Here is an 18077-nt window from a genome sequence, read left to right as displayed (position 1 = left end):
CGGGCAACCCTTCCTAAAATGCTACAAGATGGCGCCACGTCAAAGGTGCTAGACACAGGACGTTTCCAGAATTCCCATGCCCACCTAAAAACCAGAGTTCTCTTCAAAAGCCTTCCTCCCTTAACATATCCGTCCTTTCTGGACCTAACTGTGCTGCTTTAAGTTCGCTCCTTTGTTCTTTCCGCTCAGCATCTCACAGTAGCCAAAGATAAAATGGCGGCCGGCGAGCCCGGTGTCTTAGCGACGGAAGCAGCGCAACTCTAAACACTTCCCCCGGGGTCCCCAAACCGCTAGGCATTAGTTCCACGGCTACGTCAGGCGGTGGACCGCAGCTGCGACTGCGCAGCCAGGCTACGCCGTAGCGGAATGACGTCTACGTTGCAGGGGCGGAGAGGAAAAGACGTGACGCTTCTTGAGCATTCGATATCTCGCGAGAATTGAGCGTTGCTAGGAGACCTGGTTGGAGGGCGGGACCACACTTGGCGGGGCGGAGCTGGGCGGGGCTTCACGAACTGGCGGCGGAGCCTCGCGAAGGTTCCAGAGGCGTCGCGTGCGGAGGGCGGGCCGCCGAGTTGCGCCGGGTCGGTGTAGTTCGCTGCGGGCGCTGTGTCGCTCTCGGGTGTCGTGTTCCGGGTTTCCTGTCAGCTCCGGTGCACCGGTGCAACTCCGGCCTCGGGCCTGATCGCCACACCATGGCTTCCGCTTTGGAGGAGGTAAGGGTCGGCCTCGACCCTCCGGCCCGCGCCGCCTGGCGGCCGCGCCTTTCCCCAAGCTCGTGTCCTCAGCATTGCCTCCGTCGCGGGCCCGCGGCCTCCGCGCCGCCACCTGCCTGGGCCCCGTGCGCCCGGCCGCGGTTGGAAGGTCGGGGGTGTGTCAGGAGCCCCATGCTGGCGCGGGTCGTGCCAGGCTCCCGGGTGGGGGTCCCCTCTCGTGTGCCTGAGGTCCTCTCTGCTCCCGGTGACCGGCTAGGGAACAGGAGTCTCCGTTAACTCAAAGCTCATTGCAGAAGCTGGTAGCTCCGAGCAGAGGGCAATTGGGAGGAATTCCTGTGCTTCCACGACGAGCCGTGATATTTGGGGCCGCATTCATTCCACCGGGCGGTTATTCATTCTGTGTTATTTCTAAACGACCAGGGTAGTGCTTGCGACTGACTTTAGTCTTTTATTTAGCAGCGCCCGTGGAGGACCTGCAGGCCTTGCACATGCTAGGCAAGCGCTCTACCAATCTTTATGTAATAAACGCATTAAAAAATAATTGGAAGTTTAGTTGTAGGTAATGGTAGGAAATTGCGTGGGGTCTATTTTTAGGTCTGTAAACTATGAGCGTGGGTGACTTGACTTTTTTGGAGCCTCAAGTTTTACTCAGCTACAAAATAGGAATGATTGAATTGCTCGTTTTCTGGTCTATATGAGTTTTATGTGATTGGTATATTGTGTTCACAGAAGCGTTGGCTATCAGTTAATATTTGCTTTTCTGAAATTTCCCCCCTCACTTAGAAAAGCAAGACATCTACTTTAAAGGCAGAAAAGTGAAGTTATGTTAAAGTATTAACGTGGGTGTCATCCCACAAGTAAGTAGCCTGGGGCACCATGTGCTCACTTGGAGCCTTGAGTAGCTTAACAGTCGCTCACACGGATAGTTAGGAGTAACCCTCTCCAAAGCAAGGAACTCAACTTTAGATTTGGGGATATGCATATAAGGTCCCATTTTCCTTTCGGGACAAAATTCACCTTATTAAATCACAGTCAGGTGCACAGTTCTATTGTGTAACCGTGTTATTTAGTTGCAGAATATGTTCATTCCTCAAAAAAATATATCGAGTGTTGGAGGCACTAGCTGGACTGGTGCCTTGCATGTTCCAGTTCATTTGTGATCTGTCAGTGCAGCATTCCTTTTATGTTGAAAATACCCATTTTACAGATAGAGCGCACTCAGCTGTTGGCACACGCTTCTTCCTCCGCTTTGACGACTCTGGATCTTTGTAAACAAGTTTTGTGGGCATGTTTTTAGTCTATGCAGTTGCCAGATATTAAGACAAGTCTTTGGACACTACCATTTCCACAAGAACTGCATAAAAGATAGTATTTCTCCGTATACTCAATAGCATTTGTTATTTTCTTGGGAGTTTTGTTCACAATGCCACTGAGTGTGTGCTAAATCCATACCACCTTATGGATTTTGTTGTGTGTGTACCTGGTGTCCAGTTGTATGTCTTTGGGAGGAAAGTTGGGTTCTTTCTCCATTTTGAGCATTTTGTTTGTGGAGGTGGACTCAATAAATAGTCCTACTTGGACTTGCCATGGTCATACTCATGGTCAGACTCATAGAGACCCGCCAGCCGCTTCCAAAGTGGTAGGACTAAAGGTGTGTGCTGCCAGGCCAAGCACGTTGGTTTTAAGGCCCCTAGTGAACAACTAGGAGATAGATTCAAACGAAAATACATGTTCACACACAGACAACAAATACATGCCAAGAAAGCAAGAAAAAGTGTGGGATAAAGTGGATAGGAAACTGCTTTATCAATTTCGGTCACCTTAAAGTTTAGATGCAGAACCTGCACTATTTTTGGTTTCAGGGCTGCAAATAGAAAAGCTAAGCAATGATTCTTCTATAAAACACTTCAGTTGACACCTTATTAAAGAGTACTTTAGAGCTAAAACTGGCCATGAAGAGGGCCTGGAAATTCTGCTATGCATTACCTAGAAATAGGGTTCCCATTCCAGTCAAAAGCAAAACCTAGATTTGGTATGTCTCCTTTCTCTTAAGTAAATCCATATTCTGGGAATATGTTCTTGCTTTACTTTTTTTTATTTGGATTTTTCGAGACAGGGTTTCTTCGTAGCTTTTGGTTCCTGTCCTGGAACTAGGTCTTGTAGACCAGGCTGGCCTTGAACTCACAGAGATCCGCCTGCCTCTGCCTCCTGAGTGCTGGGATTAAAGGTGTGCGCCACCACCACCGACCTTGCTTTACTTTTGATATTTAGAATCCACATGAATTTTGAAGCCACTGAATACTATTTTGAATGAAATGCTTTGAGTCTATATTCAAAAGATGAGTGCAGTTTTGGGTCTTAGAATCGATATTTCTTGAGATTGTAGGCAGGAGCATCACTGTTGTGCTTTTTAGAAACTGTTAGAAGTATGTACAACAAGTGAGAGCATAAAGGCCATGGAGTAATTGCCATTATAAAAAGAAGGCTAGCTTCCCTTTTACTAATACCTAGCATTTAAAAGATTTAAATGAGATCATAATAAATTACATCATTTCCCCCTTCCTCCCTCCAATCTCCCATTTGCTCTCTTTCATTTTCATGGCCTCTTTTTTTCATTGTACATAGATGCTCAAGTCTGTCCTCTTCCTTGGGGAAGACTTTCTCATGCTCGTAGCCTCTCTTGTTTGCCTCTAGTTCTTTGTGTAGGGTCCAGACATCATGGTTTCCTTGTTCTCTTTGACGTGCCTATTGTCCTTGTTCAGTTCATGTTTAGGCAGTCCTGATGGTGAGACTTTTTGGGGGTTAGGTGTAACTTTGGATATTTATAGGAGACAATCTCACAACAAACTCCCTGATCCTCTGGCTTGTCCAGTCTTGACCTCTTCCGCACTTGCCTTAGGTCAAGGAGTTAGTTATGTTGTAGATATATCTATTGAGTCTTCAGACTCCACACCTCTGCATTTTGACTGTGGTTTTCTGCTATTCACTTTCCGTTGTAAATGGGTCATTTAAAGCCTTTTATTTAGTATGAAAGGTATAAAGTAAGGTTGTTTTTATGGTCAGGTTTCCTAGTACCAAGGCAGAAAATCTTAAGCATTTACTCACAGTTATGCCAGATGATGTTTGGGGAAAATATTTAGCCCAATATTTGTATATGTGTGTGTGCGTGTGTGTGCACGCCTGCCTGTATATGCCAATATGTGTGCAGGTGGCCATGGAGGGCATCAGATACCCTGGATGTGGAGTCTGTGAGCTGTTGATGTTGGTGGTGAGAACTAAACAGCAACATGTGCTCTTTAATTACTGAGCCATCTCTCTAGCCCCTGCCCATTGATTTTTCTAGCATTATCTTATGAAGTCCCACAGCATCATAAATGTCTGTCTAGAGAAACTAGAAGACTTATCTGATGTATTGGCAGACAAGAAAAGAACAGATTTGCAAAAACCAATTTCCAAGAGTTATAAGGGACTAGATAGCCAAGGTTTTTTCTTGTTCTCAGATTCTAACCAAAATATCAACCCAACTACTGAACAGGAGTTTTCTTAGAAGCAGAATAATTTTTTTACATTACATTATTTATTACAAGATCAGGAAGTCTTGGCTGGTTGTTATGGATTTTCCTTTTCCCTGGATCCTGGATATTGGATCTTGGTGTATCAGGCTTAGCAGTACCCTGAGCCATCTTGCTGGCTCTATTTTATATTTTATCTTTTGTCTTAAAAAATTCAAATCTGAGAGGAAAATAAATGAAAACCAATCACTGAAAGTGTAGCCTTCGGTACCTCAGCAACGTTGCCTTCACTTTGCCCAGTTAGATGGATTCTCATCTCTTTTACTATACTGTCAAATTCTCTTAATATTTGATGCCTACACTTGGTGTTACAAAGGATACCTATGAACAGGTTTTTTTTTTCTATTTTTGTATTTTTCTAAAACAGGCAGGTATTAGCCTACCAAACTAGAAAATAAAGACAATCACTTGATTAATGTTGTAGAAGGAGAATTGTCCTACACCAGATAAGATTGTTTTCCTTGAATAAAAAGAAAGTCTGGGTTATTTTCAGTTCATTGAACAAGAAGAAATAATTAAGTTTGCAACTCTTAAAAAATTAAAATGAACTTGTTTTGTTCTTCAGTTAGTTGGATTGGGTGATAGGCCTTATTTGTCCTAACATACTTCTATCTTAACACAGTTGCAGAAGGACCTGGAAGATGTCAAAGTGGTGCTGGAAAAGTGCACTAGGAAAAGAGTACGTGACGCTCTTACAAGTGAAAAGTCCAAGATTGAGACAGAAATAAAGAACAAGATGCAGCAGAAATCACAGAAGAAACCAGAACTTGACAGTGAAAAGCCAGCTGCTGTGGTTGCTCCACTTACAACAGGATACACTGTGAAAATCAGTAATTATGGTAAGGTCCATTCCACTACAATCTAGGGCTCTGCCCAGCAGAAGTAATTACCCCATAATATAATCGTGTTACATATACTTTTTGTATGTGAAGTTTTTGCTTTTTTTTTTAAATGTTAATATTTGGTGTGGGTTAGATACTATTACATATATCAAAATGGTGTTAGATACTGTACATATTGGGAGACCAAATTAACAGATTTATGGTGAAGAATTAGGATTTTTTTTTTTAATCTATTTATTTATTTGGGCTTTTCCTTTTTGTGTGTGAGACAGTTGCTTATAGCCCATGCTGGCCTTGAACTGTGGAGATCTTCCTGCCTTTCCTCCTGAGTGCTGGGTCACAGTTGGGTGCTACCAGGCTATTTCTACTTTTATCTTGAGGCCAGGCATCTTGGTATGTCATCTAGAGTGTGTTCCAGAGATCTTCTCACGTATGCCTCGCAAGTAGCTGGGCTCCTAGCTGTGCGCAATCACGATGCTATGCTTAGGAACTGGAATCTTAAACTTAACATTCTATGGCTTGAAAGGACTGGGGTTGAATTTTTTAGACTGGTAAGGGAAGTAGAAATGGTTATTGAATTAAACACTATTGATGTTTAGCTTAGTGTAGAATTGTTAATTTCCCAGAGACAGGATCTGAATATATGGGCTAGGCTGCCGTGAACTCAGTTTCATTGATGATGACTTTGAACTCCTGGTTCTCCTTCTGTGCTGGGATATAAGTGTATGCCACCATGGCAAGATCTATCAAGTTTAGATTGAGTACAAAATTATTTAACAAAACAGGTAAATAAGCTAATCTTTGTGTATTTGCTGGGCATAAAGGCCCATGGTAGGAAGACTGTAAGTTTGAGACCAGCTGTGGCAGTTTAGACCTTTCTCAAATAGAGAAGAAGCCATAGTGGTAGAGGCCTGCCCAGGGCTAAGGGGTCAGACGGGATTTTTTTTTTTTTTTAAAGATTTTAGTTTTGCTCTGATGAATAAAAGGATCATGGGCTTTGCATTGAGAAACTGATTTTACTCTACTTTGATCCACTTGTTGGATGCCTATCTTTAGGAATAGTACTGTTTTGAGACATAGCTTCTCTGTACTGAGAATTTTTTTTAATGATTGCTTTTTAGTTTTTATGTGCGTTGGTGTTTTGTCTGCATGTATGTCTATATGAGGGTGTCATATCCGCTGGAACTGGAGTTACAGACAGTTGCCATCTCTCTATCCACTCATCTTAAGAATTTTTTTTCATGTCTCTGTTAGTGGAGTAACAGGGAAACTCCATTACTGAGTTTTATTTTCTAAATTTTATTTATGTGTACGGGTGTTTTGTTGGCATGCATGTCTGTGTATCACCTGCATGCCTCAGAGTCTAGAAGAGATTGTGATGCCCTGGGACTAGAGTTGCCGATGCTTTGAGCTGCCATGCTGGTGCTGGGCTTTGAACTTAGGCTCTCTGGGGAGAACAGCTAGTGCTTTTAACTGCTGAGCCATCTTTCAGCTCCTACAACTGAGTTTTATGATATGCCATGTTCTATAGATAGCTTCAGACATGCCTGTTCCATCTTTGTTTTGCTAGGATGGGATCAGTCAGATAAGTTTGTGAAAATCTACATTACCTTAACTGGAGTTCATCAGGTTCCCACTGAGAATGTGCAGGTACACTTCACAGAAAGGTGAGTTCTTGTTACTGGAAGTACAGCAATCATTGCCTTATCATAGAAATCTTGTCTTCTGTATGGCTCAAAAATTCTACTAAAACTTAAAGAGTTAACTATACTCTAAAAAAGTAGAACAACCAAGTCTACATACTAATCCAGCAGTTCTCAACCTGTGGGTCACTCTTTGGAAGGTCAAATGATCCTTTCATGGGTTGCATACCAAATATTCCACATATATTTTTATTGTGATTCCTAACATTAGCAAAATTATAGTAATGAGGTAGCAACGAAAATAATTTCGTGGTTTGCTTTGGGGTCACATCATGAGGTATTAAGGGGTTGCAGTGTTAAGAAGGTTGAGAACCGCAGAGTGCCCGTCATAGAACCAGAAAGATAATGCTTTTCCTGTTGTGTTGTAGGTCATTTGATCTTTTGGTAAAAAATCTCAATGGCAAGAATTACTCTATGATTGTGAACAATCTTTTGAAACCCATCTCTGTGGAAAGCAGTTCCAAAAAAGTGAGTATTTGGTGGCGGGGTGTGTGTGTGTGTCAAAGCATTATAAAAATTTCATTAAATTGAATCTCATTGGTTTAGGGAAGAGATGAACTAAAACCTTTCTTCTGTATCTGGTACCAGTAAAATGCAGTCCCTTTGAAGAAAGTTTACCAGTTCATTGTAGAATATATTATTCTAAGAAAATTGTTAAAATTAAGGAGAAATGTTTTAGGTTAGTAGTTGTGACCCCTGGTGGTTCTTGTCTCATTTTGCCCATTTGTACAGCGGGTAATTTCAAATAGGAGTGGTATATTGATAAATAAGTAGAAAGTACTAACACAAATAGTATAGTATTAGGTATATTATATGTAAATTTGCTATGCATATAAGGATCTGTAAGTACTTAGCTAATTGTTGAAGTAGTAAAAAACAGGGAAGTTTTCATTAAAAACAAAACCTGTGCTTATAGTTTTTATAGACTCATATGATCCCTCTTTTCTTACCAATTCAAAAAGTGATGTTTAATATATCAGATATGTATAGACATGTAATTCTTCCATGTTATGTATTTGCTTAAAGGCAGTAATAAAAGCAGTTTGTTAAGTAGCCAGTTCTCACCGCTGTAGCTCATTTGTTAGCATCAAGGAGTTACACTGATCATTGAGTTTAAAGTTGTTTCCCTTCAGACATTATACCCTCTATTTTTCCTTAAATCACCAAGATTCACCCAGTCCTTTCATCACACCACAACTGTTTAATTTAGGAGCTATTCTTTCTGCTATGCTAGTTGTCTATGGTATGCTCCCTTTAGTTCTTACATTTCATTTACTTCACATTTTGTCCCAGAGAAGCCCTCTAATGAAGTTCTTTCCATACTTCCATTAACATTCTCTTGCTTGTGAGTGTATGTGTACATGCATGTACACATGTATATGTACACACACCATGATGCATAGATGGAGATCAGACGATCAGTCCTTACTTTCTGTTTTGTTTGGGACAGTCTCATGTTGGTTCACCACTATATGCACCAGGCTACCTGGCCCACAAGCTTCTTGGATTTCCTGTCTCCATCTCACCAAGGAGTGCTGGGACTACACTTACATATGATTATACCTGGATTCTGGATATCTAAATTCTGGTCCTCACGTTTGCATGACATGCTGTCATGAAACACCAAGACCAAAAGTAACATGTCCATATCATAATCAGTCATGAAGGGAACTCAAGGCAGGAGCAGAAGCTGAGGCCAGGGAGTAAATACCCGTTCTTTGGGGCTTGCTCAGCCTTCTTTTTTATGCAACCCAAGACTACCTGCACAGGAGTTACACTCCCTGTCTGTCAATCAAGAAAATGCCCTACAAACTTGCCAATGGGCCATCTGATGGAGGCATTTTCTCAATTGAGGTTCCTCTTTCTAGATACTCAGCTTGTCTAGTTGACACACAAAATCAACTAGGATATATACACATAAGTTTTACCTACCGAACTTAGGTAGGCTCAGCCCAAGAGACTTTCTAAATAGGGTCTCAGGTAGCCCAGACCCATTCCACAAAGAAGGTACACATGACCTGGAACTTTTGATAATTCTGTCTCCAACCCTGCTGGAGTTATAATTGAGACAATGTCCTGTTTTATGTGATAGTAGGAATCAGACCCAGGGCTTCATGAATTCTGAGCAAGCCTCTACCTGAACCACATCCTCAACCCTATCTTCAGGTCTTTGATGGCATTAGCATTGAAAGTATTCAGATTTCCACTTGTTTGTATTCCAGCCTATAATAGCATCAAGAATGAGTGTTAACATACTAGGCATTTAATTGGGCAAATTACCATTTTGTAAATATTTATGCTTACAAGCTCCCACTCTTTTTCTTCCAGGTCAAGACTGATACAGTTATCATCTTATGTAGGAAGAAAGCAGAAAACACACGATGGGACTACTTAACTCAGGTGGAAAAAGAATGCAAAGAGAAAGAGTAAGTTTACTCTAATAATTTTACTACTTTTGTCTGGGGTTATGGTTTCACTTTATGGATCACAGTTGTACAAGCAAATTGTTTATCTCCTGATGACTTCTGGTCAGCCTGTTTGTATCTGCTTTCAACTATCAGAACCTTTCTATTTTGAGATGGGGTCTCTCTAGTATGTAGTTTGCTCTCTTAGAACTTACCAAGCTAGCCTTGAACTAACAAAGACCCACCTGCCTCTGCCCTCTGAGTGCTGGGATTAAAGCTGTGCACTACTATGCCCAGCCCGTTAAGAGCCTATTTGCGGAGGGTAAGGGCCAGTTTAAGACAATTATTGTATCGCTTGTTCTTTAGCATTATTTCATTCCTGGGCATATTGGTATGTCTGTACATACTTTGGCCTTGATCGTAAATAATTCTGCTCTAGGAATTTCAAGAAGAGTTCAGCTACCCAAATCTTGATTCTTCAGATGTCTTTTAGGCATAGTTGGTTTCACTATCATTGGTTTTATGTGACAAGGATACTTTTTGTTTTTTTAAAGTTCTGTTGTGTAGCTCAAAACTCTTTTGTCTCCAAAGTAATGAGAGTGTATGCATTTACTATCACATCCAGATTTACTTTTATACTCCAATTTTATCAGATGACTTTCACTTGGGTCCGTTTTAAGTTTGTTCCTATAGTTGGCAGTGCCTGCACCAAGTCAGTTACTCATCTTTGTCATTCCTCCCCTGGTAGCCAGAATGCATTTGGGAAGTGTTAGTTAGGCTAGAGTTAGGAATATTTGACTACTTGTGGGTTGATTTAAGCCAGAGTTTAAATAATGAGACCTAATTCAAAAAGTAAATGTAAACCTCATTGGCTCTATTTGGACATTCATTGAACTAGAATTGTTTACTACATTAATTAAAGGCTATAGCCTCAACACAAGGCCCAGATCCATGGATTTCAAGTTTAGTAGTTTTTCTAATTAAAATGCATTAGTTTTCCTTATGTATCCATACCATAATGCGTGCTTGTAGTGTTTTCCTCAGTGTTTTTTTTAATGTGAAGAAACTTGCTTGTAAAAAAAAAAATCAACAAATTAGAAAAGCTATTATTCATATTTACATATTAAATACTTACATATTTTCTTTTGAAATTTCACTGCCACATGGTTAGTCCTTGCCATTTCGTGCTCTCTCCTTTGTGTGCTATGCATATGTGGGTATGCACTTTGACCAGGACAAACCTAGGCATGCTATTATGATATACTCCAGCATCCCTTCTCTACTCTTCTACTTCCTACCAGTTACAATCTAAGAATGTCTTTCCATGCTTCAATTTTTCAATGTTTTCTTTTTCACAGAAAGCCTTCCTATGATGCTGAAACAGATCCTAGTGAGGGATTAATGAACGTTCTAAAGAAAATTTATGAAGATGGAGATGATGACATGAAGCGAACCATTAATAAAGCATGGGTGGAATCTAGAGAGAAGCAAGCCAGAGAAGACACAGAATTTTGAGACTTAAGTCCTTTGGGAACTGTGTTGTGGAATGCTCATGTTTCCAGTAAGGGAATATTGTTGAACTGCACATAAAATTTGACAGATAACTATTTACACAGCCTTCTAAATAAAAACAGCAAATTCTCCGTATCTTACTGGAGGATTTGATTTAAATAAAAATACTTATTAAACGTTCTCCATTAACATCCTAGTCATTTTGTTTAAGAAAGGGTTATATGGTGTTCTTTATTGTAATGTAAGAAGGAAATCTTACATAATGAAAATATTACTTTTGTTCTGGCTGAGAAACAAAAAATATTTGCTTGTCTGACATCATCTCCCACTAAAGTAAAAATAAAACCAAAATTCTTGCATAAGATGCAAATTTGTACACAAACTTGCAAGTTACTATAGACCTGTTACCCGTTATTACCAGCTTAAGCAGTGTGTGTGCCATATGTTACATGTACTACTAATTAAGTATATTTATGAATATAAAATAAAAAAAACAGAAATGACAAAAAATAGACAAACATGTTGGTAAGTACTGCCGTGGATCAGATGGCTTATAAAAATATAACCACGATGCAAAACTTTAAAAATTAATCTATTCCTTTGTTCAATAAAGTTGAAGCTTTATGTAAAAGGTGAGCTTTGCTATCTGTTTTGTAGTTTATTTGAAAAGTTAGGCTGTCACTGCGTCTACTGCATGACATTCAGAAAGCAAAAGGGACTGGATTGGTGATTATGCTGTGTTAAATGTTAAGCTCTACCACCAAGAAGAAAGCAATTAGATGCCTGGAAGGAAAGACCAGTAGAACCACTATAACTACAAATAAGAATTAGGCAAAAGTCAGAACTTAAAATTAACATACAGAAAAAGGGTGGCTGGGACAATAATGCCTCTAGAACTATGGTACTAAATAAACAGACTAATGAAATAGACTGGGATTGAATGTTAGAAGATTAGAGTAAGAGTGATATTTGGTAGGAGAAAATGAGTTGATACCATTATAGCTTAAAACAGCCATATTCTTCACATTCATAGCAAAAAAAACAAAAACAAAAAACGAAGTATACAACTACCAGAAAAGATGGAATTCCATTATAACCTAAGAGTGAGGTTAAAGTCTTAAAGTATAAAAGGAAAATATGTAGCAAAATACAAACAACCAGAACATACTGAGAGGTTTCCAATAATTGTAAGTAAATAGTTCATAGAAATAAGAAAGGAGTTTGGGGGCTGGAAAGATAGCTCAGAGCACTGAATGCTCTTCCAGAGGTCCTGAGTTCAATTCCCAGCAACTACATGGTGGTTCACAACCATCTATAATAAGATCTGGTGCCCTTTTCTTGCCTATAGGCATACATGCATACAGAACACTGTACATAATAAGTCTTTTTAAAAAATAGTTGGGAGAAATGAGATTTTCTTGAGTGGGATAGCCGTTGGTAAGTACTCTAATAAGCAACCCTAATGAAAGTCATTGGGTCACCAAAACCAAAGGGAAGAAGGGGATCAGTGGATCTGGACAAGAGAAGATAATGAGAGGTATGACTAGCTCAAACCATTATCTTTGCTATGCATGCTACTTGGAAATACAACAAAAATCTGTTTACCCTGTTCCAAAAAAGTACTAAGAAAAACTATACCACCCTTAACTTACATTGGAGAAACCAATAGTTTTTATTTAAGAACATACTAGAAAATGCATAGATGGGAAAAGAATGAAAAGGTTAGCTAGCTCAATTGTTAGTTTCTGTTGTAATTAGATATTTTGGTTTTTCAGGACAGGATTTCTCTGGTTAGCCCTGGCAGGCCTTGAATTTACATAGACCTGCCTGCCTCCTGCGAGCTGGTATTGGGATTAAAGGTGTGTGCTGCCACCACCTGGCTAGAGTCTACTAAATTAATTTGAAAAGCTAGGGATTATGGAGCTGGAGCTACCTGGGGTTGGAAACTGAATTGTGGTTCTCTGTGAGAGCTGTTCATGCTGAGCCCTCTCCATCTCTAGAAATGTGGGGGGCTGGAGGGATGGCTCAGCAGAGAATATGTACTGTTCTCCAGGGGGCCAGAGTTCAGTTCCTAGCACCCCACCCACCTTGGACAGCTCAGAACCACTTGTAATTCACCTCCCAGGGGAATCCAGCACCACTGGCAGCCTCAGACAACTATACTGACATGTAAATACCCACACATGTACACATAATTGAAAAATAATAAAAATAACCTTTAAAAATGGACTCAATGTCACCAGCTTGTTTACTTTTATCACAATATATAAAAATTCCAGTATATTACTAGTACCACTAATTGTGGCATGATATTTAGAAACCATCTCAGTAATGGACAAATGAAAATATTCTAAAGATGATTAAGAATAATTAGTACTAAATTCAATGTGCATACTATTGTTTAAATAGTTGTGTCTCCAAATGCATATTGAAATTTAACACCCAGTCCCTGGTATTAAAGAGTTGGGGCCTTTAGGAAGTAAGGCTGGCTATAGTTTCATGAATGAGATCAGTGCCCTAGGAGCTCCTGGAGGATTGCGATCATCCCTTTTGCATCCTCTGACAAGTCAAGCTCTTATTCACCACCAAATAGACTGGCCCTTTGATCAGGACTTGCTACTCTCCAGAATGGTGAGAAATGTTTCTATAAATTAATAGCAGAAATGGACCAAAGTTAAATCCTGTTAATATTTGTTCGCAATTCTTTGTACACATAATTCCAATTTTTTTTTTCTGTTCCATAATTGTTAATAGGGATAGTTCTCTACAAGGAAAAAGAGAAGCTGCTAGAGTAGACAGAATTAGAAAATAACTACAATCCTTAACAAGATCAGGGTAACAGTCACAGTAAAATATGTAAGTCACTGGCAAAGGTGAGCTTTAACTGCAAAGATCAGGCTAGCCCTATCTGAACTCACTGATTAATATAAGCATTAAAAGTTGGGCAATTAGGAGCGAGAGAGATGGCTCAGTGGTTAAGAACACAGGCTACTCTTCCAGAGGATTGGAGTTTAATTCCCAACTGTTTATAATTTGGGATCCAATTCCCTCATCTGGCCTCTGAGTACCAGGCACACACGGAAGACAGAATTACATGCAGATAAAACAACTCTATACAAATAAATACTTTAAAAAGATGAAACAAAAAACTACTTAGTAGTTCTCTTATTCACTGTCACACAAACGTGACACTATAATCTAATCTAAAAATCCTCTTTAGCTCTCCATCCATCATTCCAAAAGTCAGAGTAACTGTAGGCCAAGGAAATTAGCCTAGTGCTACAATGCCACAGAAAAGCAACTTGTCAATTAGATGGGACGTCTATAACAATGTTTTGTGAAATCACTATTAAACTATGTTATTTTGTTACTAAACATCAAACTTGAAGGAAAACAACATACTTCCGCAGAAAATATTTTTATTTCACTCTTATACCTTGTATGGGAGTAATATGCCTATTGTAAAGTTAAGAGGAAAGATGTTTCAATGACAGAAATCATATTTCTTCATTTAAAAATCTAAAAGTAATTTAACTGTAGACAGTATCAGGTAAGTTAAACATATTAGACCCTATAAAAACTAGGGTTTAGTCTATTAGTAAAGTCTCTTTTGCCAGGATTGGCTTCCTGGGCAGCTGAGTAGGCTCTGAAACTGATTTACCATATTGCTCGCTGAACTCCAGAAAGTAGCCCATGGTCAGCTAAGTGGCGGAAGACAATGCGACTAAGCCTCCAGCGACGCTTTACACCACGTGGACGGGATGTCATAACACAGCGATTTCGGATTCTCACAGGACAGCTATCCCGTGGAAGGGCAGCAATCTCTTCACTAGCTATTTCCTAGGGAAAAATCAGAATAGATCACAACTCAGGGCCTAAAGCAGAGGAAGGATGGGCTAGAATCTTAGGCAAACACTGGATGTGGTATTAAGCCTTGAGTAAGAAAAACCAGAAATGTTTGATGTTTTTCCAAGATAATTTTAAAAATTAAAACAAGAAGAACCCAGAGACCATAATGACAAAGTTCAGTGTATGTTTATAAACAACATACACACATACACTGAGTAGCCAGCACTGATTTATAAAATGACACTATCAGCACCCAAAGGCTTTATCTGTGTCTCCCTTCTTGGGACACTGGCTAACAGCTACCAGGTTCACTAACACAGTAAGGTCACATTTCCCTGTTGTAGATTGTATGTAATATGCTCATATAACCTCTTTCTATTCATTCTTTTTTTGGCTTTTTTATTCAACAATATGCTTGGGAGATCACCCACACTGTTCCAAGTGTCATTAATATGTCAGTCTCCTTGGTGTTAGTTTTGTTGAGTGTGCTGGAATTCCATTATCTTTTTTTTAAATTTTGTTTTGGTTTTTTGAGACAGGGTTTCTCTGTGTTGCTTTGGAACCCTGCTGAGCCCCACATCATGGCAGTCACCATTCTACTCTCTGCTTCCATGATCAACACTGTCTTGAGCTGAGCTGCCCAAGGCCCTCTTCTTTATTCTCTTAAGTGGATACGCCACTGTAGTAAAAGCTCCAACAGAAAGGCCATAGGATTTCAGTTTTCTGGTCTTTAACTTAAACCAGATGAGATTTAAAAGACAATAAACAGCCATGTTTAATCCCAGTGATCAGGAAGCAGAGGTCAGCCTGTCCTACAGATCAAGTTCCAGGAGAGCCAGAAGTACCGAGAATTCCTGCTTCGAAAAACTGAAGTGTGGCATGCAGGCAGACATGGTGCTTGGGAGATAGCCAAGATCTCTACATCTGGATCCACAGGCAGCAGGAAGAGACACTGAGCCACTAGGCTTAGCTTGAGCTTTCGAGGCATCAAAGTTCACCCTAGTGACACACTTCCTCCAACAAGGCCATACCTCTTAATAGTGCCACTCCCTATGGGGTCTATGGAGGCCATTTTTTTCAAACCACAATTGGCTCATATATCTGATGTGTGAAATATGGTAGTTTAATGGCACCATGCTTCTCACCATCATGGTAAAGGACTAAACCTCTGAAACTGTAATCCGCCATTTCAATTAAATGTTTTCCTTCCTAAGAGTAAGCATTGCAATGTTGTCACCTCACAACAATTAAAACCGTAACTACGACAAAAAAAAAAAAAAAAAGAAAAACCTGAAGTGTGGGGGAAGGGGAAGAATACATAACAAAGTCTAAATCATTCTGCCAGTTTATATAAATGTTTTGTTTCTATGAGGTAAGTAGCCTTGAGTTTCTAATTTCCTACAAGCCTACGTGTACTCCGTCACCACTTAAGTGTAAAACCATATGATGCAGAAGACCAAACAGGGTTGATGCCTTTTATTTAGCCAGACGTATATGACAAGAAAGGAAGGCTAAATGGGAGACCACCTAACCATGGACATGGAAGAGGCATGAATTCAGTGGGGGTAAGTCCTGAGGAAGAACCACATGCCATGTGTTTTACACACAGTCCGTGCATTAGAAATACCTCCAAATGCCTTGTTGTTTCAAAGACAGGGATGAAGTTGGGAGACCTTGTGTCAGAATACTTCCAGTTTCTATGTGGTCACCACTCACTAGTACCCTCTAGGGACTGTATAATGAAATAGCTGAAGAACCAAGAAGGAGTAAACAGCTGTTCTTTATCCTAAACTTACCAAAGTTGGTTTTAAGGCTGTTCATGTTGACTTGAGAATTTGATCTTATTTTCCAGAAATTACATTAATACTAAGTTGCAGTAAAATAGCATCGAAAAGAATCTGAAATGATGTCAATTAATAATTTTTTGAAAGAAAGGGACTCAATTGGCTAACCTGAAGTTCTTTAGGCAAAATGGTGTTCTTTCTGAGCGAATTGATCCGAAGCCTCTCATCTGCATATTCATAAGCCATTTTCCGTCTCTTCACGTCACGCAACATTTTCCAGTCTACATAGTAACTTCGAACTTGACTTGACGCTGATGAAGGAATCATCTGAAAGACAGAGACAAGGACCATGGATAATGCAAGCTTTTTTTCCATGTAAACTTCCTTCAAGTCACTGCTTATGACTTTTAGCAATGAAAAAAATTACATGTGTTTGACACATGCAGGCACATGTGTGCTTGTGCAGGGATGGGCATGTGTGTGGAGGTCAGAGGACAGCTTTCATGAGTCAGTTCTCTTCTCCACCACACGGGCCTTTGGATTGGCCTAGACAGGCTTGGTAGCAAGAATTTTACCCACTGAGCCAGCTCATCAGACCAAGACTTAATATTAAAAAAACCAAAACCCGACTTATTACATTTATTTGTGTGTGCATGTGCATACTCCAATACATGGAAATCCGAGGGCAATTTGGAGGAGTGTTCTTCTTTCTTAAATCATTGTCCCCTGCACCCACACCCTCAAGTTCTGATGACATCAAAGTTCCTTAGCTATAAAATCAGAAGCAATCTGAAGAGACTTTCCAAACTTCCACTACCATACCTGTCCATTCAGCAGCATTTGTACTACACTCTACACCCTCTCCTGCGGCAACTCAGGTCTCCCGCTGGTTGATAGCTCTGTCTAGTAAAACTGTCTCGAAGACTTCTCCAATTTCCTTTGCCATTTTCCCCAGTTTCTATCCGCATCACAACACCGCCACTCCTCAAGCCTACAGCTAATTCCAGCCCTTTCTTTAATTCACTTTTCAGTTTTAGCGGAATAGCTTGCTCTCTACTCGAAATTCTGTCACCACCTGCTTCCAAGCCACCACACTCTTTGGTTGTCCTGACAGCCAGCTTCCTTCCATTTTCACGCAGTTCTTTACACCCCGAGGCAATTAGCTTTCCAATCACGGCCCCCGTTTGCCGCTTAGGCCTCTCCTAACCAAGCCGGAAGGAGAAAGCGGATGGAAGGAGCCCTGGGATTGGTTTTCCGGGCGCATTACAGCTGACAGGTACAGGGGAACCCACGGGACACGGGGCTCAGGAGAGAAAGGAGCTGGCGAGAAAGGCAAACGCCTGACCTGCCGGAAAGTCCGCAGCAGCGAGCCCAGCACGGACGCCGCCATGTTGCCCGACTCGCCAGCCAACCACCGCCGCGTTCCGACGCCGGAAACAGATTGGGCGAGGGGTGGGGCCTGTGCCTCAAAGGGCGGGCCCGGGGCGGGATTTAGCCTATATGGAGGGAGGGGCTAGGTACGGAACTTGCGCTCTCGCGGTATTTCACGGAACCTGGGCAAACCATCCACTCGGCCCGCCCACTCTGGCAGTGGTGGTGTAGCGAGGCTGCGCGCCCTCGGTGTCTCCGTAAACGTTTCCGGCTGTGGCACGAGTTACATTTCTGCTGTAATGGTAATGGAGATGATGATGGCAGTG

The 18077-nt window shown here is 40.7% G+C and overlaps 2 protein-coding genes across 2 annotated transcripts; one reads left to right on the top strand and one right to left on the bottom strand.

The window, feature by feature from the left end:
• The first annotated feature begins 507 nt into the window (after window positions 1-507).
• Cacybp (calcyclin binding protein) lies at window positions 508-11383 on the top strand. Its single transcript, XM_075988367.1, has 6 exons — window positions 508-713; window positions 4908-5124; window positions 6698-6794; window positions 7199-7298; window positions 9159-9256; window positions 10594-11383. The coding sequence occupies exons 1-6, from the start codon at window positions 693-695 to the stop codon at window positions 10748-10750; spliced, it is 690 nt and encodes a 229-aa protein (XP_075844482.1). The 5' UTR covers window positions 508-692; the 3' UTR covers window positions 10751-11383.
• A 2766-nt stretch (window positions 11384-14149) lies between these two features.
• Mrps14 (mitochondrial ribosomal protein S14) lies at window positions 14150-17825 on the bottom strand. The gene is made up of 3 exons (XM_075988368.1): window positions 17726-17825; window positions 16549-16707; window positions 14150-14587 (listed from the first exon to the last, which is right to left on the bottom strand). The coding sequence occupies exons 1-3, from the start codon at window positions 17768-17770 to the stop codon at window positions 14405-14407; spliced, it is 387 nt and encodes a 128-aa protein (XP_075844483.1). The 5' UTR covers window positions 17771-17825; the 3' UTR covers window positions 14150-14404.
• Between the last annotated feature and the right edge of the window lie 252 nt (window positions 17826-18077).

This window comes from Microtus pennsylvanicus, chromosome 10 (assembly GCF_037038515.1).
Source record: "Microtus pennsylvanicus isolate mMicPen1 chromosome 10, mMicPen1.hap1, whole genome shotgun sequence".
Taxonomy (NCBI): Eukaryota; Metazoa; Chordata; class Mammalia; order Rodentia; family Cricetidae; genus Microtus; species Microtus pennsylvanicus.
The sequence above is the reverse complement of the archived record's forward strand: the minus strand, read 5'-3'. Positions and strand labels throughout refer to the sequence as shown.

Bases quoted from the DNA above. Each gene is read 5' to 3' on its own strand.
- Cacybp (XM_075988367.1), top strand. From the start codon at position 693: ATGGCTTCCGCTTTGGAGGAG. The intron at 714-4,907 runs GTAAGGGTCGGC...ATCTTAACACAG, and splicing joins TGGCTTCCGCTTTGGAGGAG to TTGCAGAAGGACCTGGAAGA. The intron at 6,795-7,198 runs GTGAGTTCTTGT...GTTGTGTTGTAG, and splicing joins CAGGTACACTTCACAGAAAG to GTCATTTGATCTTTTGGTAA.
- Mrps14 (XM_075988368.1), bottom strand. From the start codon at position 17,770: ATGGCGGCGTCCGTGCTGGGCTCGCTGCTGCGGACTTTCCGGCAG. The intron at 16,708-17,725 runs GTCAGGCGTTTG...TCTGTCTTTCAG, and splicing joins TGCTGCGGACTTTCCGGCAG to ATGATTCCTTCATCAGCGTC. The intron at 14,588-16,548 runs GTTAGCCAATTG...ATTTTTCCCTAG, and splicing joins TTTTGCCTAAAGAACTTCAG to GAAATAGCTAGTGAAGAGAT.